Source organism: Idiotropiscis lumnitzeri, chromosome 21 (assembly GCF_059441095.1).
Source record: "Idiotropiscis lumnitzeri isolate Australia: NSW breed Sydney's pygmy pipehorse chromosome 21, RoL_Ilum_1.0, whole genome shotgun sequence".
In the NCBI taxonomy this organism is placed as follows: domain Eukaryota; kingdom Metazoa; phylum Chordata; class Actinopteri; order Syngnathiformes; family Syngnathidae; genus Idiotropiscis; species Idiotropiscis lumnitzeri.
In genome coordinates this window covers 7,079,434-7,103,934 of record NC_142411.1, presented here as the reverse complement: position 1 = coordinate 7,103,934, position 24,501 = coordinate 7,079,434, and the positions used below count along the sequence as shown (strand labels likewise).

Below are 24,501 nucleotides of genomic sequence, written 5' to 3'. Positions count from 1 at the left end.
CTTCTAGGATCATTGGGACACGCAAACCCATCCAACATGGTAAGGTCACGGCGCATGGAGGTGGAGAGGGAATTATATAAATGAAGATTAAAAAGATCAATTGAAATGGCAGCTGATTGGATACAAAATCAAAGAACTGAAGTCAAATGAAACACTACGAAAATAAGAAAATAGTCTGTCGAGATTAAATTAAAGCCATTTAATGGAACAAGTATGTCACCGGTCCGTGGACCCTCTGTTCATTTTATTTCAGATTTTTAAACGCAAATCCCACCCTATTTTGCTGTGCTGTTGCAGGTTCTTCAGCCTACGACCTGTCGGACCACCAGTTCCGTCTAGATCAGGGGTGGGTCAACTTTTTTATTTCTTCGGCCTTTTATTACGAAATCCATCATCAGATCCTAATGAAAACACTTTGGTTGGATACCTGGAAAAACTAATGCTTCAAAACTTGTTATATTTGCCTTATATATTCACTCGGCTTTGGCGAATGAGGAAAAAAATAACAGATCAAGTTGACGAAATGTCGCTACGCTAAGCGCTTCTCGATCGCAATAACGCTTACGGAAATTCTGTCACATGCAACTTTCGGTTAAACATTTACAAATAAAAGGCATGGTATTTCAAAGTAAACGTGGCAGCATTTACAGCGGTGGTGTAGTGTGTTTCAGTATTGGGATGCTCGCGCGAAAACGGAATTTCTTTATTAATCAGTCATGATGGCACAGTTGACATTGATTTCTATCTCAATTCAGTATTCTTAGTGCAATTCTGAGACATTTTGCACCCCCTCATAGGTGAACTCATGGAGAAATTACGAACATTTTAAATCCAAACCACTGACGCGCACGCGTAAGTTTGTTCGCTTTTATTTTGAAGGGTGGCCAGCAGCGCGCACGATCGGCACATTACCGTAATGCACCCTCCTCTATGGTGTGACATGTAGGAGGTGCTTCAGACGCTCAGACGGAGCTTTGCCTGGTCATTCCAATCGATTAAGCTTATGCTTCCCCCCCACCCTCAGGCGTGTTGCTTTTTCACAGCAAGAACGATGATTTAAACATACAAACCCGGACGGAGACACGCCATAGCAACAATGGGCGACGGTGAGTTTCTATTCCGCTAACCGGCTAATGCTAACCGTCGCCGCGCTAGCAACAACAACGGGAAAAAAAACAATAACGCTAAAAAATAAAAAGACATTAGTTGCACTTGATTTGTGTTTTTCAACCGGTGATTGCAATAACGAGTTGTTAACGGCGTCGTCCCTCAGAGAATGTGAGCCTGGTGTTCAAGCTGTACTGCCTAACTGTCATGACCCTGGTGGCGGCCACATACACGGTGGCGTTACGCTACACGAGGACTGTCTCGTCCGGGGACTTGTACTTCTCCACCACCGCCGTGTGCCTCAACGAGGTCATCAAACTAATCCTGAGCACTGGAATGCTGGCAAGGTAAACCTGTACTCCAGCCCACCGATCCGCGTACCGGTACTTGTCCTGCAAAGAGATGGAGATTTCCCTCTGCCAACCCAACCACTCCAATTACAGCTTTGAGATACTTACATTTCCCAACTACTGTATGTCTTCTCAGAGAATCCGGAAGCCCAAGAAAGCTGCTGGAGACCATAAAAGAGCATGTGCTCTTTAATCCAAGGGGGTTGCTGAAGCTGAGTGTACCCTCTGTGGTGTATGCAATACAGAACAACATGGCATTCCTGGCGTTGAGCAACCTTGATGCTGCAGTTTATCAGGTAAGTTCAGCCTGTCAGCGGTGCGTCTTTGCTTGAATCAAGGGTTTCTGCATTGTTTTCACCCCACTCATGATTTGCAACAACTCTTCAGAAGCCTCTCAACTAGTGGTGGTGTAATCGATCAGCCACTTATTGTGATGAGACAATTTCCGTGGGAAAGTATGTGATCGGCCTAAATTTTGAGCATTTTTTGCACTGTGAATTTGTAATAATGTCCTGTTTTTGTGAAATAATGTCCAGCTTTTCTTAAATAAAGGATGGGCGTTTGGGTGGAACCCACTGAGCTGGGTTTTGGAATTCAATTCATGTTTTGACTTCATCTAATGCAGAGTTAATTTTGTGAACTGATACAAATGCAATGTATTGAATCTGGGGTGAAAAAAATGAGCCAAATTACAATCTGCCTCCCCCCCGATCAGTTGTCATGTCTGTGTGCAGGTGACTTATCAGCTGAAGATCCCGTGCACGGCAGTGTGCTTGGTCTGCATGCTGAACCGATCCCTCAGCAGAAGGCAGTGGTTCACCATCTTCATGCTGTGCGTGGGGGTCAGCCTCGTGCAGTGGAAGCCCATAGATGGTGTCAAAGTCAAAGTAGGCCTCCACTTCAATCTGCGGCTGCGTTCGGAATTGTTCACTCATACCTTGCTGCTTGTATCGTGACTTAGACGTTCACTCGTCAGGTTTCCAAACACTATTCAGGCACGCCATCAATTACGTCATTGCGCTCATATAGATACAATGAGGTAAACTCCTCAAGAATAGTTTCGAGGACAGAGCCTGTGTCATCTTCACTTCTTGTGTCCAGATTGAGCAAAACCCTGTTGCTGGGTTCATGGCCATCATTGTCGCCGTGATCTGCTCCGGCTTCGCAGGTAGCCGATCGCCAACCACATCGTGACTGTCTTGTTCACAAATCCATCGGTTGTAACGGCTCTTCACTGTGCTTCAGGCGTCTATTTTGAGAAGGTGCTGAAGAGCTCGGACACGTCGCTGTGGGTGAGGAACATCCAGATGTACGTGTCGGGTATCGCCATCACCTTCGTGGGCGTGCTGGTGACAGATGGTGAAAATGTCATGAAAAAAGGCTTCTTCTTCGGATACACGCCCTGGGTGTGCGTGGTCATATGTGAGTAGAATAATAGCGGAGGCTTTGTTGGCATTCTTGGTCGCGCTTGACGTCGTCTCTCTTCCAGTCCTGGCGAGCGTGGGAGGCTTGTACACGTCAATCGTGGTGAAGTACACAGACAACATCATGAAGGGCTTCTCGGCAGCCGCCGCCATCGTCCTCTCCACCGTGGCGTCCGTCGTCTTGTTTGGATTGCATATAAGTAAGATAATCTCGTTGGCCCATTGTGAGACGTTTGTGCGGTCGAACAGGCTGCTCAGTACTGGCGCAACCTTTTGTTGGGAAGCCATTCAGGTGTGTAACATTGACACATGCTTTGTCAAAGGAAAAAAACATGTTTTTCGGGACTCTCGTGCATTTTGATGAAAGCATTTCTTAATTCAAAGGTTACATTAGATTGTCATAAAAATAAGTTAATTCATTTCATTTGTTGAATTCAAAAAGTAAATGCACACATTCTTTTAATGAGACAATTCCTAATTTCTTACTGGTGTGTTGTAGGTTTTTGACATTCACGTTTATGGAGGTGCACCTGTTTGTTTTTAGTAAACAATTTTTTTGCAGATTGCATTATGTAACAAAAAAAAAATCAGACTAGCTATTGTCAAAACTAAAGATTTGAATGCTATGAAGATAATTGTCTATTGCTTCCAGTGGAAAATAATGTTCATAATTTATGCCTTGCCCAGAATGGTTGCAATTATTGTGAACTTGGTTTTATTACCGACTGCATACAAATTTCAAAGTGAATACATTTAGTGCATAAAATCTTAACATTCTTATATACCACGACTTTGGTTGGTAAAACATAGGAAATCATTTTCATTTCATGAATATCACGAAGACAAGACACTTTTTATATACACTATTGGATATCGAATTAAAAATAATGAGGTCGCTGAGTTCCAGAACGAACCCATTACGCAGGTGAAGTTAATTTTTGAATGCATTCATTGCTCAATTTGGGGAATCAAACGCCTCTTTTTGCCATTCAGCTCCTGTGAATTTTATAGTATCTTCATTAAGAAGCTAAATATGCTTAACTAGTTTTTTTAGTGCGTGAGAAGTATATGAAGTGTACTGTAAATTTAGATCATTTAACTTCCTGATGTTTTGGCTTCTCCCGCAGCAACCACATTTGTCGCCGGAGCCACCCTTGTGTGCCTGTCCATCTACTTGTACGGCCTTCCAAAGCACGACACGTCCACACTCAGCCGGGTACAAGCCAACGGGGGGTCTAAACAGAATCTGGTTACTGTCTGAGTCCTCCAATTTACGAGACCTCGGAGATTAGGTCCCTTCACTACTTGGACTGATGAGGAGGAGGAAGCCTGCCACCCCGCCTCTGTTTTTTTTTTTTTAAATCATGTTCTGAGAATCCAATTTTGTGGGTTCTGTCTCCACCACGTGTAAATGAAGCACTGCAGTACCCCCTATCATGTGAGGCAGTGATTTTTTTTTTTAAGACTGAAAACGTGTGAATGCTGATCATTTGTTTAAACGTTGAAGTTTGCACTGTTAGAAAACCAGTAAGGACCAATAACTGCACTTCTCATTGATTTTGATGGCTTTTTTTTTCCAACTCTGGCGTAGTACATAGATTATGAATGTACAGACTTTGTTTTTCATAGTTGCGATGACAAGAACACATTACAGTTGTCAGTAGAAATGTACTAATTTGCAACAAAAAAAAGATGCCATTTGGTATACTGAATGTTCAGAGGGATACTTTTAATTTGTTTGTAAATGGTGTTGCTTTTAATGCCAAACTAATCTAAAGAGTGAAAGGCTCCTATGATTTACTCAATGCATTTAAAAATGGCTTTTTATTCAATGAAAACATGATTGAATTCAATTATTTACATTTGATCAAAATCATGATTAAATTAAATTATTTACATTTTATCAACGGGCATGATGCCCAGAATTCTCATCCCGTCGGCCAGGACCGAGCAGGTCCCGCTGAAAAGTCTCTTCCTTGCCTGTGAGCATTCAGAAAATCCAAAGATATGACTTCATACTTCTGCCTTTGCAAATGTTTTGAATTAAACGTACAGTAATTGTCCTCCAGGTCTCTTGTCATCACTCGACCGATAATTTGAAATAAACAGCGAGGGTCGCTAAGCTTTTTGACCGTGGAGGGACATCAGCTAAATACATGCACTTCTCAAAGTCCCGTTCATTATATAGCATTAATAATTAAAGAATGTTTCCGCCTAATTTTGGCATGCTTTTCGCATGATGGGAAACAAATCTCTAAAAGTGTTATTCGGAATTCACAATGTCCCATTATGAGCTACTGTAATTGTCTGGGACTCCCTGACACGATGTTAGCGACCCAATATACAACAAGAGAGGGAAGAGGTGGCTACAATTAAATCAGTACAAATTTTCTTTTGACTCATCGCAGTCCTGAAAGCTATGTAAAAGAACAATTACCGTATTTTCCGGACTATAAGCTGCTACATTTTTGCTAATACAACTGTTCGGCTTTTTCTTTCACCAGTATGGGCGCTCTCTAATTCAGAAAATACGCTAAATAAATCGTTTTCTGTACAACCAGGCAGACCTTTTTTTTTTGTTTGTTTTTTTTTTACCTGAGCGACTTGCTGCGGGCTCCCTTTGACCGGCAGCTCTCTGTGCGCCACGGCAGTCAGGTGGCTGCAAGAAAGCAAATACGCCCAGTTTAGGAGTCTCCAAACAGCTGCAAAGTGTCCTGCCCGATCACATCCTTGTTCCTTACCACAGCTTCAACAGGAAGTTGAGCAGGTGTTTGGGCTGCAGATCCTGCGCCGACTGGTACAACACCTCGTCGTAGCTGCAGGGGACACACAAGGTGGCGTTTTGATGGGAAAGCGCTAAATAAAGACAGCGAGAGTGTTACCGGAGGAGATGCTGAAGAACGGAGACGGCTGACGGCTCGCTTAGGAGGGAGGCGTCGAATGTAGCGGCGTCGACGTCGTCGTTCCTCCGGAATAAACTGTACAAAGCGGAAGATAGGAGGATTTTATGTACAGTACTTACTCAGTCCACATTTCTCAACTGCTGGAATCTATTCAAATGATTCACAAAGTTCTGGAGAACACTGGATTCTCTAGTTTGAAATGACATCCAAACTAACTTCGCCTGTAAATGTGTCAAACTGATGGAGCACGGTTTAGACACAATATATTTTATTTCATCATTTTAGTTTTGGGAGATGTGCCATGGTTATTTTTTATTCATTTTTTTAAAATAACATGTTTGGAACAATATTACCAGCATAGGATTTATGTCAAGGCAAACTGGAGTTTAAATATATATATTTTTTTAAAGACAGACTGGGCAGGACAAATAAATTGCAAGTAACTGAGAGCCTTCGCATGCCTCGGTAAGTGCTGCTGTTTTGTTCAGCAACAAACTTCAAATGGACTTTACATTAACGTCTGTTAACGCACCTGCAGAGACGCGCATGCGTGTACTGGAGGAAAACACCCGTGTCTCCTTGAGCCTGCAGCATCTTATCCCAGTCAAACATGTAGTCCCCCTGCAGAGGACCTTTGAAATCCTAAAACACATTTTTTTATTGTTATTATCTCACGGCATTTTGAAAATAAAAAAGCCCAGCCGAGTGAAGAAGGCTCGACATGTTGCTCACCTGGACTATTAATGCACTGATTCCCACTTTCTGCGCTGTGTCCTCTGGGTCGTCCATTTCCTTTGTCACTGCAACACATGAATGAGGACGTCATAAAGACAACATTACAATTTAATCTAATAAGGTTTAACAGCGAAATAAAATGCAAGCAGCAGAAATGTCAACACAATTCAGTTGGCGATATGACAAGTGAAGTACATGCAGATGAGTGAAGGAGAGGCGGGGTCGTACTTTTTGATTGGCTCATGTTGTGCAACATCCTCGCGCGAGCCTCGTCCAGAACGTCCTCTAAGAAGACCACGTCTCCGGTCCGGGTCTTCATACCCTTCACCAGGCCGAAGGTCACGTGATGACACCTGCGTGAACGACAGTTGGTGCGGTTTTGCTTTTACTGGATACGGCAAACAAAACCAAGCAAGATAAGGTGATGTTTAATTTTGCAGTCAGTGCCTTATATAACATCCAAAGAAAATATCAAGATGTCACAAGTTTATTTCATTCCATTCAAAAACATTTTAACAACTCTTTACTGTGCAAGAGGTGACAAAAAATGTTTTACAGTGTACAGAATGAAATATTTATTTGATATGTATTTTATGTATTACACAACTCACAATGTAAAATAAATATTTCCCATAATTAGATATTGCCTTAGCATAGTTAACTGAAACACATTGAAGCATTCTGACTTAAGGGCCAATTTAATTGCCATTGTTTAGAGCTTTTAAAAAAAAAAATCTATTTTTTTTACTTTTATATTCAAGCACATTACCACGCATTTGTTCAATCAAATTAATCTGCTGATAATCTTTTTTTTTTTCTGCCATTTATCGGCATCAGCATCGGGCTCTAAAAATCCATTGGTCAGTCATGTACCAGATTTACCAATTTGGGACTCAGTTCTCACAGAGAACCGCGCTTGTGGTTATTTCAGCTCGACACTCGACTGATGGGAACTAAGTTTGACAAGTAGCTTGTCGTGTGCGGGTTCCGTTCCGATTGTCGTTCCATCTACCTGTCAGCCCAGGAATGTCCCATAGCTTGCAGGATCTTGAACAACTGCTGGAAGTGTTGTGCTTGACTTTTATCTGTCTTCAAAAATGACAGACACCAACTTCGGTCAGAGCAAATGTAATGTGAGCATGACGACTGGCATTCGCGCACGACGCCCTTAAGAAAAACATTCGCTGGCTTTTGTTGCACAAGAGCAATGCTGGCATGAAGGCTAATACAAATATCTGCGTCTGTGTTTGGCAGGCACCAGCGAGCAAACAGAAAGGACGTCTGCCAAGGCCATTAGACGGACGACATTTTTTCACAACGCAAGTCAAACACAATCCAAAACATGTTGGTTAACTTTGAAGGTGTTCTATTTCGAAATACATTTTCGCAATCAGAAACAATATGAAGTGAATTCGGTAGATGTTGTAGCCAGAAAACAAACAAATTGAAATCAAAATGCTCACTCTTTGAAGAGCGATGATAGTGTTTGCGAAGCGATACTGATCTCTAGCGGCTGTTTATCGCGAGGGATGCATTTCAGACCCACCTGCAATAGGTCAAAATCCAAAACTATGCAAAGAAAATATTTGCAAAAGCCCTCGGACGCACTTTAAACACATTCATTAAAAACACTTTTTGAACGCATTGTACATTTATTTGAAGAAAAAAAATCATTGTGAGCAAACATACAATAACTATAATGTGAATAGATATAAATTCTGATAGATTCAAAACGATTACATTACTTCGTGCTATAGTATTTTTTTTTTTACCTAAAACAGAGAGAAAGGCGACCATAATAAAATGTGGATCATTTTTTTTTTTGAGGCGGGTGTTTGAATTACATTATTTTTATCTTAAGCTGTAATGTGTTAATGTGTGAGGGGAAAAAACAAGCAGCAAAAAATAAATAAATAAATAAAAAATGGAATTATTTTTTCTTGTCAATTTTAAAAGAGCCACTATGTCAGCGGATGAGTCAATTGTGCCTTTTAGTCAAGATTATAATTAGAAATGACTAAAAAAAAAAAAAAATCAATAAATAAAAACTGTTCTTACCACATAAATCATCTCATCAAAATGGTACTTCTCTCTCCGGTCAATGGCTGCGGCAATGTCCCTGAAACAAAAACAAAACAAAATGACTACAATGACCGTGTAATAACCCAAAAGCCAGAGACGTTGAAATTCAAGAAATTCATCCATGCGCTGTCTCCCACTTTGTCCTTCAAGTGTCATGTTCATGCCATGTGGGAAATACTGAGAGTTGTGGTTTCTACATTTGGATGTGGTATGAATCGTAGCAACCTGGTGACGTAGAGACTTGTTCCATCGCTGCGGAGGACAGTACACACATTGCTCAGGTCTCCGGCTGACAGCTCCACAACACCAGTCCCCTTCCTGGAAAACAACTTTTGGTGTATTTTTCACTACAAGATTGCATTAAAAAAAAAAAAATAACGGAAAAATAAGGACGCGCACAACGAGAATATTAATTTCAGCAGTAAAATGGCTAAATATAGAATTGTTGTGGTTAAAGAGGCCAGCACATACTCTGTGATCTTCAACAAGCCTTGGTTCTGCAGCTGCCGCACCACCTCTTGGACTCTCTCCTGGTGAAAGGACTCGCCTGAGTAGACATCAAAGTGGACTCCTAACCGCTGCGAGTCCAAACACAACAAAATGAAGCTGACGTGGGACGACACAACCGAGTGGCGCAGCACCGGGTCGTACCTTGTAAATGTGCCGATACTCGCTCACAGTGATGTCCCTGAACTGTTGCCATAGCGACACAGCCCGACTCTCATTCCGCTCCAGCTGTCGAAAGAAGTCCCTGGCCGCCGGCATCGTGTTCTCATTGTGGGCTGCTTCCTTGTTGACCTTTACGTAGACCTGCAAAACATCCATACAACTTGCAATATTATAAGAAAGCAACTTTCATCATACTGACAACTGTTTCTACTATATCCTGAGTGTGATGCAAAAAACTAGGATACAAGTGGTTAGTTAACTGATTACCGGATGTAACATCTGGGAAGATAAGTTATGTAAGAGCCTTGGGTAAACTCGAGAAATCAATTATTTGGCAGCAGTGGGATCTTTGTCTTTGAGACTTTTTAAGGATCTGCAGGAAGCCTGATTATGCTACAAAAACACAAAAGGGGCAGTTGTAAGCCAGCCACTTGAATGTGCGGTTTCACCTCAAATAAATGCTTTAAAGGGTTTTCTTTCAATTGCTCCTGGCTGCCAAACTGGTTGAAACCAGCTCCCAGCAAACCTGGAAGCAAAAAGTTGAGGGGAAAATAAGAAAATGTCCACAAGAGAGAATAATTTTATTCAACTAGCAAATGTGTGCTCAATGCTTTCAATTATTAATTTTCCACTATAGTCGCTCACCAAACTGCACGCCCCAGTCGCCAAGGTAATTCATTCGAATAACTTTGTTCCCAAGAGACTCCTTCAAGTTCGCAATGAAGTTACCTGCACAAAGAGTCCACGACACCCCCGTCTGATGTGCTACAGTATTATTGGAGTGTTTCATACGACTACCAAAACTCACCTATGATTGTAGATCGTAAGTGGCCCGCATGGAACTTTTTGGCAATGTTTGGAGAGCTACAACATAAATGGATCATCGCTTGCTTTCAAACTAAGAAACCAAGCATGTGTTGTATCGGAAAACATACCTGTACTCTACTAATGTCGTTCCCTTCTTTAGAGAATTAAAAAGTTCACTATGACGCCCAATTTTGCTGTGGTGCCCTGTTCCAAACGGCTCGAGTATTTTCTAGAACACAAAAGACCAGAGGGTTTGGAACAGGAGACATAGTGAATAAGATTGCTAAATAGTAATATGACAAACCTGGGCAAGGAGTGCTCGATTAATTTTGAAGTTGATGACAGCACTTCCTGCTGCTACATCCTCCACTACACTGTCCGGCTTTAGCTGGAAAACATACCGGAGGACTTAGAGCACTTACAACAAAGGTACCACTCGGTACAGAAAATTCACACATTTACTTCCATTTTGTCCTCATTCGGCAATGAGTACCCAGAAAAAAGAAAATAATCACTGACATCACATGGAAAGGCTGGAACAAGGATTGAAACACCAAACCTCAGAACTGTGAGGCATGCATTGTTATTTTTTTTTATTGTTCTTTTGTCATTACAGAAGAATAAATAATACTGGTTATTCTATGATTTTTTTCCCTGTCTGACAATCCTACCTGTTTGGCCAAGTGTTCTGTTTGCGCCTGGATGTCCCCATTAGCTGGTAGAACCCCATTTTTCCTTAAAACGCTAATTGACAGCCTCAAGTCTGCAGTCTGCCTGAGGAGAGAAGTTCCACAGAGATTAGGAACATGTGACAAGGTCAAACTTTACGTGTGACAGAAAGTATGGAGGGCAAAAACAAGACGCTTAACTGTTTCTTAAAGACTGGGACAGCTGAAAGAGCAGGGATGAAGACGTCATCAGACTGCTGCAGCGTCCTGCCAAGCTGCACAAAATTAAAGACAGGAAGAAATAACATTAGTTTGGATGTAGAGAACAATTAAGTCAACCACGTCTGACTTGCCCCTGAAGGGTCTCATGCTTCAAAGTTAGCATAGCATATGTCCTCTTCTCATTACCTTCGCTGCTATTGTTCGTCCAAAAAAAGAAGCCATATTTGTAGAGTACGAAATATTCCGCTTAAAATATACATATATAAATACATACAAAAAAATAAACTATACGTATATGCACATGATGCTTCACATGATTTGTAGACGGATGCTCGACTAGACTTCCTGTTTAGCTCAACAGTTTCCGATATCTCGACTAATCAGAGGCCGCGTTTTTGTGACGTCATTAGTCAATTTTCAACTAGTCACAGTACCAAACGAAAACAAAAAACAAAAGGTACATGCGAAAAATCATGTTCTGAGGTTCGTGATTCAAACCATGGTAATACAATAACGTTTTAAAAAAATAAAAAAATTATCAAAGTGGTAAAGAGTTGCAGTTCACAACATTTAATTACTGAAATTGAGATAAAAGCAATATTCATATTTGCAAACATGTGCAGTACATGAGCAAAGTGTAATCTTATCAATAACTGCTCTTTGCATTAGAAAAAATATTGCAGTCAAACAAATGCATTAGACATCAAAATAGTCATTTAAGTCATGTACTCACAAAGAGATGTATGTTGAAACAGTTTATTAGTTTTCCGGATTGTAAGCCTCCCAATACAAGCTATTTTGGTGTTATGAATAAAAAATAAAAATACAGTGTGTATACCAAGTAGATGCAATAAATGCCTTTATATGGGTTTTAAACAAAAAAAACATTTCTGATCCATCGAGTCTAGTCTGAAGGCTCTCTTTGATAGCATTTCATCCCTTTTTCAAAATGTACAAAACAAAATTTACATTACTAAAATAAGAACACAATGAGAAAAGAATTTAATTAAAATTGTCAGAGCGTGTTATAATGGCAGTCGTCCTCAAATATACAAAGTCATCCAGAAAAGAAAGCCAAAGAAAAGTTGCGAGGCCACTGGTGGAAGTCACAGAAGGTCCGAGGACGTGTCAACAGCAGGGAGTCCTCCTTAACTGCAGCAGCAACAGCAAAAACCGCAGACGAGTCCATCTGGTCCACTGGGAGGCGATATGGCACAGCTGGGAGAAAGTCCTAATAGACCACTGAGGTTCCAGCAGATTGTATTATTCTTCATGTCCATTCAAGAAACATCTAGGGAAAGGAGAGATGACACCAGAGGATGTTTCGTTTGGGTAACAGGATGCTACAAAAGGAAAACTATGAAACGAGCAGTTAATTGATTAAAAACTCACAGCTTGAAGGCTGTTCGCCAAACCTCCGCATGAGCTGATCATGCGTGAACTTGACAAAGGCATCGTACTGCTCTGTTCATTGTGGGAAATTGAGAGAAAAATGCATTAACATAATTCTTATTCTGCGGAAACAAACTGCAAACCGTTTATTATTATTTTTATTATTTTTAGTTCTTAGGTTCTTCATACCTGCTAATTTCGTGGTCAAAATCTCATCATACTCCTCCCGGATTTTATCCTCACGCTCCTTTACTAGTCTTTCACAGATCATCCCGACCTGTCGGAGGGAAAATAAGGGCTGCTCCTTCCTGGTGGGGGAGGACGCGCCTGAGCTTGAACCTGTCCGAGGAACAAATGTCACTGCTAATACAAAAAAACAATTAGACCCTAATTGGACGGATGCTGGCTCCAAAAAATATCAACATGAAGAAGAGATTCCGTTGTCCATTTTCTAACGGATCAATATGAATAATGCAGCTCGAGTTGAGCATGAGTGCAGCATTCTTCTACTTTGCAATGTTTATTTGAATTTGATTGTTGTGCCCAATATCAAAGTCATTCTGTGTTATTATAACAAATGAGAATTGGAAAATCCAGCCTTAGAGTAGTGACCAGACTAAGTGTCACCTGATAGAGACGATCCACTGGGGATATTGTGAAGATCTAAAGTAGAGAAGCCGTCTACTTGCTGGAAATAAGTATCCAGGTTTCGTCGTTTGAGCCGCTTATATTCTTGTTTGATGTTGTGCAGGATTTGCTCTGTGACGGAAACACAAATACGAATCACTTTACAGTGAACACGTAACACAAAAACAGTCTTATGATTATAGATAATTGAAAACTAGCATTGTCAGTGAGAAATGTGGGTGACTCATTCTAGCATACGACAATAAGAAGTTAATTAACGATCGCCTCCCGGGTTCTCGTTTTCAAAATTGTGAGTGGCCAGAACTGTCAAATAAAACGCTTTAGAAATGTGTTTAAGAAGCAACCTGTGGTGAGTCTGGACGACACTTGACCGAACGGCGAAGGATCCAGGCGGAGGTACTTTTGCGGCGACGAGACAGGAGATCGGATCGGAGCACACCTCCTCCTCTTGGGGGAAGCCTGGTTCATTAAAGGGTCAAAATCCAGAGTCCTCTTCAGAGTAGCTCCACACGCCATCGCGCTCGCTCCAAAAAAAATCTCAACAAGACACAAGAAGCTCGAGTATTTCCGTTAGCCGGCGATCCAGGTGTGAGACGTCGCTGCTGTTGCTAGCTCTCGTTCTCCGGCTACTGAGTTGCAGTAGAAATTTCGGGGTATGACAAAATGCCACTTTCTCGTCTCTCGCTTGTTTCCGTTTAGCGATGGCACTTGATTTAGGCGAACAAACGTGTTTTGAACCAAAGCAGACACAGCGAAACGTCTAAGATACGGCGTCTCGTCAGATGAAAGCAGATATTTCTACGCTACAGAAGGTAAACAACGGTTAAACGTTCGGCCGGCTTTGGGTTATCTTTTCACTGCTATATGCGCATGCGCGACTAAGAGCCAAAATGCCGGTAGTTGTAGTTTTTACCACCCATGATCGTTTGTGTTTTACTAATTTGAATACTACATTTCCCAGTAATCCCGGTGATGTCTTTTTTTCAAATACTGTCCTGTAGTTGTTTGGCAACAAACCCCACGGGGCGGAGAAGTTAACGAGTTCGACATGTTCTTTATGGAAAAAAGTTGAGTGCCTGTACTTTACTGTTTAATTAAGAGATTGTTCGGGAAAATAAATGATGTAAAAAAATATCACCTGTTTTCTGGATTTGGTCATGTAGTGTTCACAAATTAATCATATAGACACTCTGTCTTCATGTTTAGTCAACTGCAAGTGGCATTAGAAGGCAGCTCCAATAATGATGAACACGGTTGGGCATTATTTGATCAATGTGTCCTTATTAACTGTCATTTAAAACAGCTGTCTTCATAAAAAAAATGAAACACCCTTGACTCAGCCGTCCAAGCAAACTGCTGAATATTATCTTCAGTTTCTGTCAAAAATTCTAGAGAAGGTAGTTGCTAAACAATGGTATGATTGTTTACAATACTTTAAGGAGTATCCACCTAACCTTTATTTGTAGGTGAGTGTCCATCCAAACTTGGGACCATTCAGTAATTAGTACAACTAACAAATATATATATATATATATATTTATACAATATATATATACACAGTATATAAATACCAATAACTGCAAATTCAGGTTTGGCTAAAGTCATTTTAACATTTCCGCACAGGCCTCCAAAACGAGCTTGCAAAATGAGTCAAGCCTGTTACTTGGCAGCAAAGCTTGTATGGCATGTCTCGTGAAGTACACATAGAAAACTTTGTACTTGTCAACCACATACATAACACAACAATTCAACTCATAACATTCATTTTAAGTCGAATTAGTGTCACACCCTCGACCCCCCCCCCTTGATAAAAAAACAAAACTTCCATCTTACCTCAAAATGCCTTTTCAATTCGGACAGCGGATTTGCTTGGTGCAATTCGGTTCGGTTCGCAAAATTTGCAGCGAATTCGAAATTAGTTAATTTATGTAATCAAAAAATATTCTCACTGAACAACCAGGTATGTGCTATGGTCGTGTAGCTTTTTTTAAGTTAGATATTTAGACGTCTTACCAACGGTAACAGGAATGCAATAGTTTGAGTGCAGCGAGTTGACATTCATTTGTTGATTTGTGTCACCTGCAAGTGCAATGCATCGCCAGTGTCTTAATTACTTACCATCCAACCACAATCAAAATCACTCGCCCTACCATTTTAATACTTTGAACAATGATAAAGTGGAACGAACACAATCCAAACAAAAATAGGAACGAGGCTTTTGTTTTGCGTGTGTGTAACGAATAGGAAGCACAGACATTGGCCATTAAAGTATAGATAAGTTAAGGTCAGGGAAGGTAAATAAGTATTTTTAATAAAAGTTTTTTTCAGGTTGGAGTAGTTACTAGATAAATTAATAAAAAAAAAAAATCATTTTCTAAAGCCTTCCTAACCAGGATAAACAGAAAAGAACGTGGTTGTGATGGACCAAAATAAACCTACAATATATCCACCAGGGGGCGCTAAAACGTTAAACATTAGAGGGAGCTGATGAGTCTCCATCCATCTTTTTTCCCTGTATTGTCCTCCTAAGGGCTGTGGGTAAGTAATTTAGGGTCTTCAATTGACCCGTCGTGTTTGTGGTAGGTGATGGAAAGCCGTAGTTTGAGAAAAACTCACGCAATCACTGGGAGAACTTGCAAAGAGCCAGAGTCCAGATTCAAACATGGGACCTAAGCCAAACGTGCAGCACTGATGTTCATCCCCGGAAATTATCAATCAAATATCTTCAGACAAACATGACAATCAGCTGAGACTTTATTGAAACAGTAATATTAAAAACACTTGAGCGATTGTGACTTCTTTTTTTTTTTGTCCTTGCCATTTTGAGGATTCCTCATATTCCCACTACTGTACACAAAGTCACTTGACAGTAGACATTTTTTTTTAATCTTCACTATTCAAGAATACAAGAGGCAGCAGAAGCATTTACTGGTACAGAGCTGTTATGGAAAGCGTCACACCGATAGAAAAACGAAGAACAATTGCGCTGTCAAATTCATAGATTAAAAAGCACAACATTGCTTATTCGAGGGGGAGGTGGGCGGATCACCTTTTCTGAAATTCTTTTATAAGTGCGAACACTCCCTTCCTCCATTTCTTTATTTGTACACATAAAATGAACGGCAGACGATAATTCCATTACGCTAAGAGTACGTTACAGGCTAGTGCATGGGTGGCTTTTATGCAACAAAACAAAAACGACCGTACTACCAGCTGCAACAGTAGCACTGGATACAACTCACTGTAATGATTCATTAAAGGCTTTGGGTTGGAACTATATCACCAAGTCACGAGGTATCACATAAATACAATCTAGTCAAAGCGGACACGAGATGAACGCAGCTCGCACAGTTGTGACCAGCACACTGTGCCTAAGCTCATTTTGGATGTTTGAAATCTTTGCCCTCAAGCTGGACTCTATAAGATGAGCATTAGGATTTGAACTAGGGATGGGCATTACATAATCATTCGATCGATCGTCGATTGTCGATCAAGGCGACACAGAGTGCGCCACCAGGCAGCAACCAGCAGAGGCGCTGTAGGTTCAGTCTCAAGTGATAGAAGAAGAAAAGATAACCTACGAGAAGTTGAAATACAGTACATACGCGCAATTTAACTCCTGTGAACTATTTTTTCCAGCTCAATATGAGTCTGGTATGGAAATAGGAGTTTAGCACATTCAAAGATTCTCAGATCCCGTCAAAAATATATATTTAAACAAAAACCTTGTAAAAAATGCCCATCCCTAATTGCAACACCATTTTTGCATTATAACACTGTACACTTGATGACTGTGATACTCTACACGCTATAACGGCTAGCAAGTAAACAAATAGATACAATTATACAACGGTGATCACCACCATTTGTTAAAAAAAAAAAGAAGTTTCAACCACATTCCAAAAAAGCGGCGTTGACTTTTTTTTTTCCCCTCATATCTCGAGTTACGAGCGCTGTTTTGCCACGTTGCGCGTCTCACCGCTCACATTTCACACGCTGCTTTTCCATACACGCCACTCACTGAGTGTTGTCAGAGGTATAAAAAGTGACCTGTTTTAATTATACGAGAAAATGTCTGTACACGAAATCCTGTGAGAAAGTCAAGGCGAGAGCGAGAGAGAGAGAGAGACAGAAAGAAAGAATTATTCACGGTGCAAATGGCACACAGTAAGACGTGTGGAATTCAAAATGTCAGTAGCCCCTTGTTCCCAATGTGACAATACATTGTTTTCAAAACCTGAAGTCACGGTACAAAAATATAAAATGCATTCAACGAATTGGACTATCATGAAAGTCAACGGAAGAATGCTTTCCAGTCTGTTAATACGACCTTGTAACACCATTTGGCACTTGGGCACACATTGTGCTCACACGCTAACAACGGAGCAGCTCCATGGGATTTTTAGCCAGAAGCATTTAGTTGGTGATATGAAGCATGACGTTTGGGATGGATATACTCTATAAGTCAGTATTTAAGTAAAAAAGTGTGAATTTCTTTGAACAAATGTCTTCAAATATTCATAAAAACATTTATGTTATGAAGACTTGTAATACTTTTGAACTCAACATTTCCATATCAGGCAGTAATTTGGCGGCCATTTTGGAAAAAAGCCAGAACTATTCTCTTCATTAAAGTGAGTAAGAGTAAAGGAAACAGGTGGCTCGCACTTTTTAAAGTCTACCCCGCAATGAGTATTTCTGCCAAATGTCATGCTTGTGTTATCAAACAAAGGACTGTTTGGCTAATCTGCTCGACTACAATGTAAGCTCACAAAATTCTCTCTTTTTTTTTGTTGTTTTAAATCAGGTTTATTACGCTGAATGACAAGAAACATGACATGTACCCAATTTCCGCCAGTCTTGACAGCCAATTAGACGGCTTCAGCAGACGTCTCCGTGGACACTGACATTGTTACTTTGGCTATTTTCACAGTGGTCTTCACGCAGCTCTCGGCGGCCCGGTTGGCCGAGATGTTGGTGTTGCGGTTCTGGCAGTCCGACTCGAGGCTGTTGTCCAGCTGCTGGGCGCTGCCGCGGCAGGCGTGGCACGAGCTGAGGAAGGCGTGCCTCAGGTCCTTGCTCCTCAGGGCGTAGATGATGGGGTTGACGGTGGAGTTGAGGAGGCAGAGCATGCTGCAGAACGCAAACACCGTCTTGATGTCGTCGTCCATCCTCCAGAAGAGGTCGTAGACCATGATGGCCAGCACGGGACCCCAGCAGATGACCAGCACCGCCAGGATGAGCACCAGAGTCTTGGCCAGGCGGATGTCCATGCGGGCCTGCTCGGGGCGCGTCGTCTGAACCTTGGTGCCGTCCGCCGAGTACACCACCAGGCTCTTCTGGGAGGTGCGGCTCAGCATCCGCACGGCGTGGTGGTGCGCCTTCCACAGGATGTAGATGTAGGCGTAGATGATGAAAAGAACCAGCACGCTGGTCACCCCGATCCAGAAGAGCAGGTAGTTCTCGTCGATGAGGGGGAATATGTCGGAGCACACGGACTTGAGGCGCTTACAGTTCCAGCCCAGCAGAGGTAGCACGGCGATGACGATGGAGATGGTCCACATCATGCAAAAGGCGATGACCGCCTTGGTCCGGGTCACGATGCGCCTGTAGGCCAAAGGCCGGTGGATGGAGATGTAGCGGTCGATGGCGGTGAGGAAGAGGCTGCCAACGGACGCGGTGAACGACGCCGTCACTCCGCCCAGCTTGAAGAGAAACACGTTGGGGCTGTCCTTCCGGTGGAATACGTGGAAGTCCAAGAAGCTGTAGACGAAGATGACGCTGCCCAGCAGGTCGGCCACGGCCAGGCTGCCGATGAAGTGGTACGAGGGCCTGCAGCGGAGGGTGCGAGACTGCAGGATCACGCAGAGCACCACCAGGTTCTCCAGGACCGTGAAGGTCCCCAGAGTGAGCGACATGACGGCCACGGCCAGCTGCTGACTGGGCGTCAGAATCATGAAGCACTCCATGTCCATGAAGTTCTCCCCGCATTGGATGTTACTGCCCTCGTCCCGGAACGTGCTGCGGTTGGACAGCAGCTCTGTGGCATTGGTGGGGTAGAATCCCCGGAGGATCAGCTCCTCGTCGGGGGGGATCTTGTCGGGGAAGGCGTTACTGCGGAAGGACGACAAGGGCTTCTGCAGGGAGAAGACACCCTTGAAGTCCACATCGCTGACGGGCTCATCGTAATTGGCGTCGTTCGAGCCCAGATATTGTAAACCAGAGGTGATAGTCCGGAAGGTGCTGTCGGCCACAGCATCCAGCACAGACTGCATGTTGCTGTGAGAGACGAGAGGACTGCAAGCTTACACCGACCTGCAAATGGACGACATGCGTCTCAGACATGGGCGGAGTAAAAACACAAATCACCACATTAGATACACCTGCGCACGCTATCTTTTTTTATTGCACTTATCATTACGGTGGAGCCGGTCCCAAATGACTACCATATGTGGAGTGCAACTGGTGGCCCGCGGGCCACATGGGGCCCGTGACCACACTCAGAGTGGCCCCTTGATTGATTACAACCACACTTCCAACTGCGCAAAAATACTTTGTGGAGATTTTTTTTTTCTTCTCATTTAACTACACCCAGCTCTCAGTATCCAAACTCCACCCACAACAATAAACATTGTTAAATTGATATCTCTGTGACATTATTTTTTTGTGCAGTTGTATGGAATGGTTTGCCCAGTATTACAAAAGGGAGGACACAACAGAAGAAATCATCATTGCATTAATTCAGAACTCAGTTCAATTTTAAATGACGTCAATTTATTTGATCATGTCATCTTTTTTTCATGTCCTTGATATATCTCGCCATTTGTTCATCTTTGGTGTCTTTTTCAAACTTGCATATAAATAATAAAATCAACCTTTAGATGAATATTTAACTCATTTTATTTTTGTCATGGGTACTCCTCTCCACATGTGTCAGAGATCATTCCGTGTGTTCATCCTTGGTTGGGGGCATCAAACTTGCATCGAAAAATGATTTTGTGCAGGTGTACCTAATGTTTTGGCCAGTAGCTGTATTTACAATAGGAGGGCTGCAGCAGTACATTTGAGACCTAATAAATGGATGAGAATAATAATACATCACGACAAATCCAGTTTAAATGATTCAACAGTCACTGAAAGTTGAAAAAAAAATTAATTAGATTTATTAGCATCTTTTTTGGTGGGTCATTTATTTCTGCTGCTCTCCATGTCCATAACATATCTCTCCCTGTGTTCATCTGATATTGGGAGACTAAAAATGTGCAAAAACAGATTTTATGTGTAGGTGCAGTGTTTTTGCCAGCAGTGTATTTACTGAAATGGGCCGGCAGCATCGCTTTTGCGTAACAACACGTTCAAACACATTCAATGAGTTCACACTTTTTGCAAGTTTAAAAAAAAAATCGTATTTGATATAGCCAATGATAATTTTTTTTCTCATGATGATGCTCCTCTTTAAGCGCATATAAAACATGCATTTCAGTCATATTTAAAACCTTACAAAATGACATGCATTATCCATGCCTGTGCAAAACAAAACAACAAAATTCACTACGGCACTTAATTATGCCATTTGTGTAATTAGTTCATAAAGGATGAAAACACAATGTACTTTAAAGCAGGACACCCCACTAATGCACTAAAATGATTGAAACAAGTGCAGATGAGGGAAAAAAAAAAAGGTGAAAAATTACCTTACATAATTCCCTCCAGTGCGCAGATCCGCCCTTTATCTTTGCGCGTTAATCCAAGACAGAAGCGCAACATCCAGCTTTCATAAAAAAAAAAAAAAATGCAAAAATAAAGTGTGTTTAATTACAAATGAGGCTTGTTTGCCATTTTTCAAGCAGATTCTACAGACAAATGCTGTTTTTTTCCTGTGCGCGTGCAAAGTGTTTCTCCTGTTGGGAGGATGAGAGCGCGGCTCCTCCAGACGCTCTGAGCTCTCCACACTCCTCACACTTTTTATAAGGCGTCGCTCCCTCAAAAGCCACGTCACGTGCCTGCATCCACTTTTCCAGCTGGCCGGCCCCACGATGCACAGACAGTCAGTGCACACGCACAGAAATCTTATTTGAATTCCCAGTGCGCCTTCCTTCAATGCAGACCACCGAGCTCAAACAAAGAAGCATCAAATACTACAAGAACAACAAAATCAGATTAAGAAGCCTCTCCGACAGTGAGCGCATTTTTTTTTTCTTTTGGGAGGAGGAGGGGGGGGGGCGTTTGTAAAAACAAAAGATTACACAGGTCTTTGCTTTCAAGCTTTTCAAACAACTGAAACCAAATAAATCCAAATTGCCATTCAAGACATGAAAGTATTGTTTCAGCAGGGATGCAACTCTAGTCACAACATACAATAAAGGATAATTTGTTTAATTTAATACATAAAAAAAAAAAATATATATATATATATTAATTTTAATATTTTTTTAACTGGTGAGCTCAACCTTAATAATAATAATTTATTTGTCATATCAAATACGTTATCGTCCGGGTTTGGCAAAGCCACATTACAGATCATCAAAAAACATGTTTAAAAACTATCGTCCAATAAATAAAATAAAAGTCACATTCTATTTGAACACTATATAAATACAGTAACCGGGGTTCGGTCACAAGATCACTGCTCTAGGCTAGAATACATTCTAGCTATGTGTTAGCTGCTATATGCTAAATGGTCAAGAAAAATTAGCGACGTAAAATAAAATCCTTTTGTATTTTTCTGGCAATATAACAAATTCTGGTAACTAATTCGGTTTTCTTTGAGTGACAACCGATTACAATGGAAAACGTTGTAAAAACAAATAAATAAATAAATAAAAAATAAATAAATAAAATTGAAAACGAGAAAAAAGGCCTTACCTTCCAGGTGTAGTTCTGGGAGCCGCCATCTTGAAATCATGAGAATGGAGGATGCATTTTAATTGGCCACGAAGTTGGAAGTGAAAATCCTGATCTTAAATTAATGTATGCTCATTCTAGTTTGCAGCAGAGCTTGTACAAAGATTGGCTAAAACACGCAAACACAATTACATATTGTTACCACAGGCAATAATGACAACAAAATAAGATAATGAAGTCAAATGTGAGTTCAATTTTAGAGGGACATTTTGCAGGAAAGAGTTCAATTCTCAATGCATTTAGAGATTGCACACCTACTTGACAGTCAGCGAGTGTTTCTGTTGTTGCTTGAATAATTTACTAAATCTCCACCAACAAACACTCATCAGCTCGAATGCTGTTAAGCTGGAACCAATCAAAATGGTGTTTTGTTTTTAATAATGGCTTCGACTTACCCGGTGAGTTTTAAGAATGAACAGAAAAGTTTCATTAAGCTGCAATGAAATGCGTAAAGAAAGGTAAATATGCACGTGTGCGCATGTGTGTGTATAAAGCGACCAATTAGCATTTGTCAAGTGGCCTTGCTGATCTCTAAGCATCTAATATTCATGTATTTATTTGTCAAACATCACAAAGGCACGTTAAACCATTTTTTGACACAATGACTACATTAGAATTTCGCAAATTGTTACCATTCAGGTGCGCAAAAATGCATACGGAAAAACGATGTTGTTTTGGGCTCGGTCCAGTATTTAGAACAGGGGTGGGCAAACTTTTTGATTGGCGGGCCACAAAGGGTTCTAAAATTTGACAGAGGGGCCGGACCAGGACCAGATGGATGGAGTGTTTTGGTAACCTCACCTCATCGGAGAAAAAAAATACATTTTAATTGAAGGTGAACAAAAGCATCACAACAAAATATGTCTTTGACAAACCGCAGTATTTAGAAAATAAAACATTAACTAGTTTTATTCATTTAATTTTTTTCAAGTTCAGCGGGCCGGATTAAAATGTTTAACGGGCCGCATATGGCTCCCGGGCCGTAGTTTGCCCACACCTGATTTAGAAGATAAATCAAATCTAATGAATACATTTAAAAAAATGTAGGAATTAAATATGTATCTGAGTTGAGAGCTACATCATCTATATTTATTCTACTATCTTAAATGACCGCCCCAAAAACAATAATTACTTATCACTAGTTTAATACCGAAACAAGAAAGCTTGGAAATTTAAAAAATTAAAAGGACCATCACTTATTTCGATGTTGAAATCGTAGCTCTTTCTGACTCACAGGCTTTTCTTTTTTTTTTTTTTTCCCACCCCACGTCTAATGTGCAAGTTCAACACGCCACATTAACATTCACATCCATTTGATAGACAGCCGCAGTCCCAGTGAGAACAATTTCTTTTCCACCTTAGTTACCGGTGATGTTTATCAGTCACACGCACCAGAGCACATATAGAAAGCATCACATCCCAATTAATTTGATTGTCATTTATGTGTTGGAGGTTCACGGCTGCTAATACACATCATAACAACAACAATGCTCTGCTCCAAGGACTCAAAGATCGGTTAACTTCTTCTTTTTTTTTTTTTTTTTATCCTTGTACAATAGTTGAGAATGTTGTAAAATGTGATGTGTGAGGCGCAGCAGCAGTGTGAATGACTCTCACACTTCTTTTGGTTAAGTAAATTACCTGCGAATAGACATTGTACAGTTCGTACAAACAGCAAATTATGTGAGCTTGCTGACAAGGTGGACATTTGTAAATCACATCAGTCGATCTCACAATGAAGGAGTGGACATGTTAAGCTGCTTGAAAATAACCATATATACAAAAAAAAAGATGAAAATAACGATGAATATTTATTCGTCATCTCTCGGTTGTTTCATCTTCCTTTGAAGAAAGACAAAATGCAGTTTATGTTATTAAAAACATCACAGGGTTCCTCTAAGGGCAAACATGCGATAATGACAGCAATTTCAGGAGCGGATGCAAAATGTTCACTTTGATTATGAAAATAGAATAGACATTGAAAATATGACTGCTTTTATCAAATGATCAAGTAAAAAAAAAAAAAATGACTGTGTGATTCTGACGAGGACACCAAAGTGATATTGACCCGCATGTATGACGGTTGAGAATGTCATAATATTAGTTGTGTGAGGCACATCTGGAACGTGAATCACATTACGCCTTTGTTATTAACTCATTCAATCCATAATACGTATATATACGTTTTCAAATTAGAGTCCCCGCCTCCCAAAGACGTATTTATACGTCTTAGCGTTTTGCGTCAGAGCTCCATGTTTTTAAGTCTTTAGAACACAATATTGCTAGGCCTTGCAAAATCAGTCAAAAGCCAAAACAAAGTACTGTGATTGAGGTGTTTCTTCTTGCGAAAACGGCTGGGATTAAATGAGTTAAAGATTGTTTTGTTTTAATCGAATTAACAGCTGCAAATGTGCATTTGTACGAATAATGCAATGTATCAGGCGCATCTGTGACGAAAATATTGGTCCTTAAATTACAAAAATTATCGCATTCAACCTTTATCGTTAGAATTAAAAATTTCCAATTTTGAACGTCTTTCACTGCATTGTGACAGTTGTGAAATGTAATAATGAATCGGTGAATCACTTTT

The 24,501-nt window shown here is 40.9% G+C and overlaps 4 protein-coding genes across 9 annotated transcripts; 1 reads left to right on the top strand and 3 right to left on the bottom strand.

The window, feature by feature from the left end:
• Positions 1 to 1,024: 1,024 nt before the first annotated feature.
• On the top strand, positions 1,025 to 4,234 carry slc35a1 (solute carrier family 35 member A1). The gene is made up of 8 exons (XM_088286901.1): positions 1,025 to 1,106; positions 1,274 to 1,454; positions 1,594 to 1,753; positions 2,192 to 2,344; positions 2,559 to 2,625; positions 2,703 to 2,879; positions 2,947 to 3,081; positions 4,009 to 4,234. The coding sequence occupies exons 1-8, from the start codon at positions 1,097 to 1,099 to the stop codon at positions 4,140 to 4,142; spliced, it is 1,017 nt and encodes a 338-aa protein (XP_088143027.1). The 5' UTR covers positions 1,025 to 1,096; the 3' UTR covers positions 4,143 to 4,234.
• Positions 4,235 to 4,708: 474 nt separating this feature from the next.
• On the bottom strand, positions 4,709 to 11,325 carry rars2 (arginyl-tRNA synthetase 2, mitochondrial). Of its 2 annotated transcripts, none has more exons than XM_088286899.1 (20): positions 11,154 to 11,325; positions 10,947 to 11,020; positions 10,749 to 10,851; positions 10,382 to 10,465; positions 10,206 to 10,306; positions 10,079 to 10,134; positions 9,916 to 9,999; positions 9,720 to 9,796; positions 9,253 to 9,411; positions 9,073 to 9,179; positions 8,827 to 8,919; positions 8,578 to 8,638; positions 7,532 to 7,608; positions 6,748 to 6,872; positions 6,517 to 6,584; positions 6,317 to 6,426; positions 5,764 to 5,859; positions 5,623 to 5,697; positions 5,477 to 5,540; positions 4,709 to 4,861 (listed from the first exon to the last, which is right to left on the bottom strand). In XM_088286899.1, the coding sequence occupies exons 1-20, from the start codon at positions 11,187 to 11,189 to the stop codon at positions 4,775 to 4,777; spliced, it is 1,737 nt and encodes a 578-aa protein (XP_088143025.1). In that variant the 5' UTR covers positions 11,190 to 11,325; the 3' UTR covers positions 4,709 to 4,774. The 2 variants fall into 2 exon arrangements, with proteins under 2 accessions (XP_088143025.1, XP_088143026.1); XM_088286900.1 differs by having other exon boundaries at positions 4,715 to 5,409; positions 5,474 to 5,540.
• Positions 11,326 to 11,709: 384 nt separating this feature from the next.
• On the bottom strand, positions 11,710 to 15,072 carry akirin2 (akirin 2). Of its 3 annotated transcripts, none has more exons than XM_088286617.1 (6): positions 15,021 to 15,072; positions 13,352 to 13,466; positions 12,987 to 13,118; positions 12,549 to 12,698; positions 12,360 to 12,431; positions 11,710 to 12,258 (listed from the first exon to the last, which is right to left on the bottom strand). In XM_088286617.1, exons 1-6 carry the CDS (start codon positions 15,063 to 15,065, stop codon positions 12,248 to 12,250), a joined length of 525 nt encoding a protein of 174 aa, XP_088142743.1. In that variant the 5' UTR covers positions 15,066 to 15,072; the 3' UTR covers positions 11,710 to 12,247. The 3 variants fall into 3 exon arrangements, with proteins under 3 accessions (XP_088142743.1, XP_088142744.1, XP_088142742.1); XM_088286618.1 differs by lacking the exon at positions 15,021 to 15,072 and adding an exon at positions 14,146 to 14,188; XM_088286616.1 differs by lacking the exon at positions 15,021 to 15,072 and having other exon boundaries at positions 13,352 to 13,877.
• A 1,807-nt stretch (positions 15,073 to 16,879) lies between these two features.
• On the bottom strand, positions 16,880 to 21,829 carry cnr1 (cannabinoid receptor 1). 3 transcript variants are annotated; one of them, XM_088286564.1, is made up of 3 exons: positions 20,702 to 21,829; positions 17,852 to 19,322; positions 16,880 to 17,096 (listed from the first exon to the last, which is right to left on the bottom strand). In XM_088286564.1, exon 2 carries the CDS (start codon positions 19,280 to 19,282, stop codon positions 17,879 to 17,881), a length of 1,404 nt encoding a protein of 467 aa, XP_088142690.1. In that variant the 5' UTR covers positions 19,283 to 19,322; positions 20,702 to 21,829; the 3' UTR covers positions 16,880 to 17,096; positions 17,852 to 17,878. The 3 variants fall into 3 exon arrangements, with proteins under 3 accessions (XP_088142690.1, XP_088142688.1, XP_088142687.1); XM_088286562.1 differs by having other exon boundaries at positions 16,880 to 19,322; positions 20,707 to 21,828; XM_088286561.1 differs by having other exon boundaries at positions 16,880 to 19,322; positions 20,702 to 21,827.
• Between the last annotated feature and the right edge of the window lie 2,672 nt (positions 21,830 to 24,501).

Bases quoted from the DNA above. Each gene is read 5' to 3' on its own strand.
- slc35a1 (XM_088286901.1), top strand. The intron at 1,754-2,191 runs GTAAGTTCAGCC...GTCTGTGTGCAG, and splicing joins TTGATGCTGCAGTTTATCAG to GTGACTTATCAGCTGAAGAT. The intron at 2,626-2,702 runs GTAGCCGATCGC...ACTGTGCTTCAG, and splicing joins GATCTGCTCCGGCTTCGCAG to GCGTCTATTTTGAGAAGGTG.
- rars2 (XM_088286899.1), bottom strand. From the start codon at position 11,189: ATGGCTTCTTTTTTTGGACGAACAATAGCAGCGAAG. The intron at 9,412-9,719 runs GTGAAACCGCAC...GATGTTTTGCAG, and splicing joins CTTTAAAGCATTTATTTGAG to GTCTACGTAAAGGTCAACAA. The intron at 5,698-5,763 runs GTAACACTCTCG...TGTCCCCTGCAG, and splicing joins GTTCTTCAGCATCTCCTCCG to CTACGACGAGGTGTTGTACC.
- akirin2 (XM_088286616.1), bottom strand. From the start codon at position 13,523: ATGGCGTGTGGAGCTACTCTGAAGAGGACTCTGGATTTTGACCCTTTA. The intron at 13,119-13,351 runs GTTGCTTCTTAA...TTTCCGTCACAG, and splicing joins GTCGTCCAGACTCACCACAG to AGCAAATCCTGCACAACATC. The intron at 12,699-12,986 runs GTGACACTTAGT...TTCCTCGGACAG, and splicing joins CAGTGGATCGTCTCTATCAG to GTTCAAGCTCAGGCGCGTCC.
- cnr1 (XM_088286564.1), bottom strand. From the start codon at position 19,282: ATGCAGTCTGTGCTGGATGCTGTGGCCGACAGCACCTTCCGGACTATC.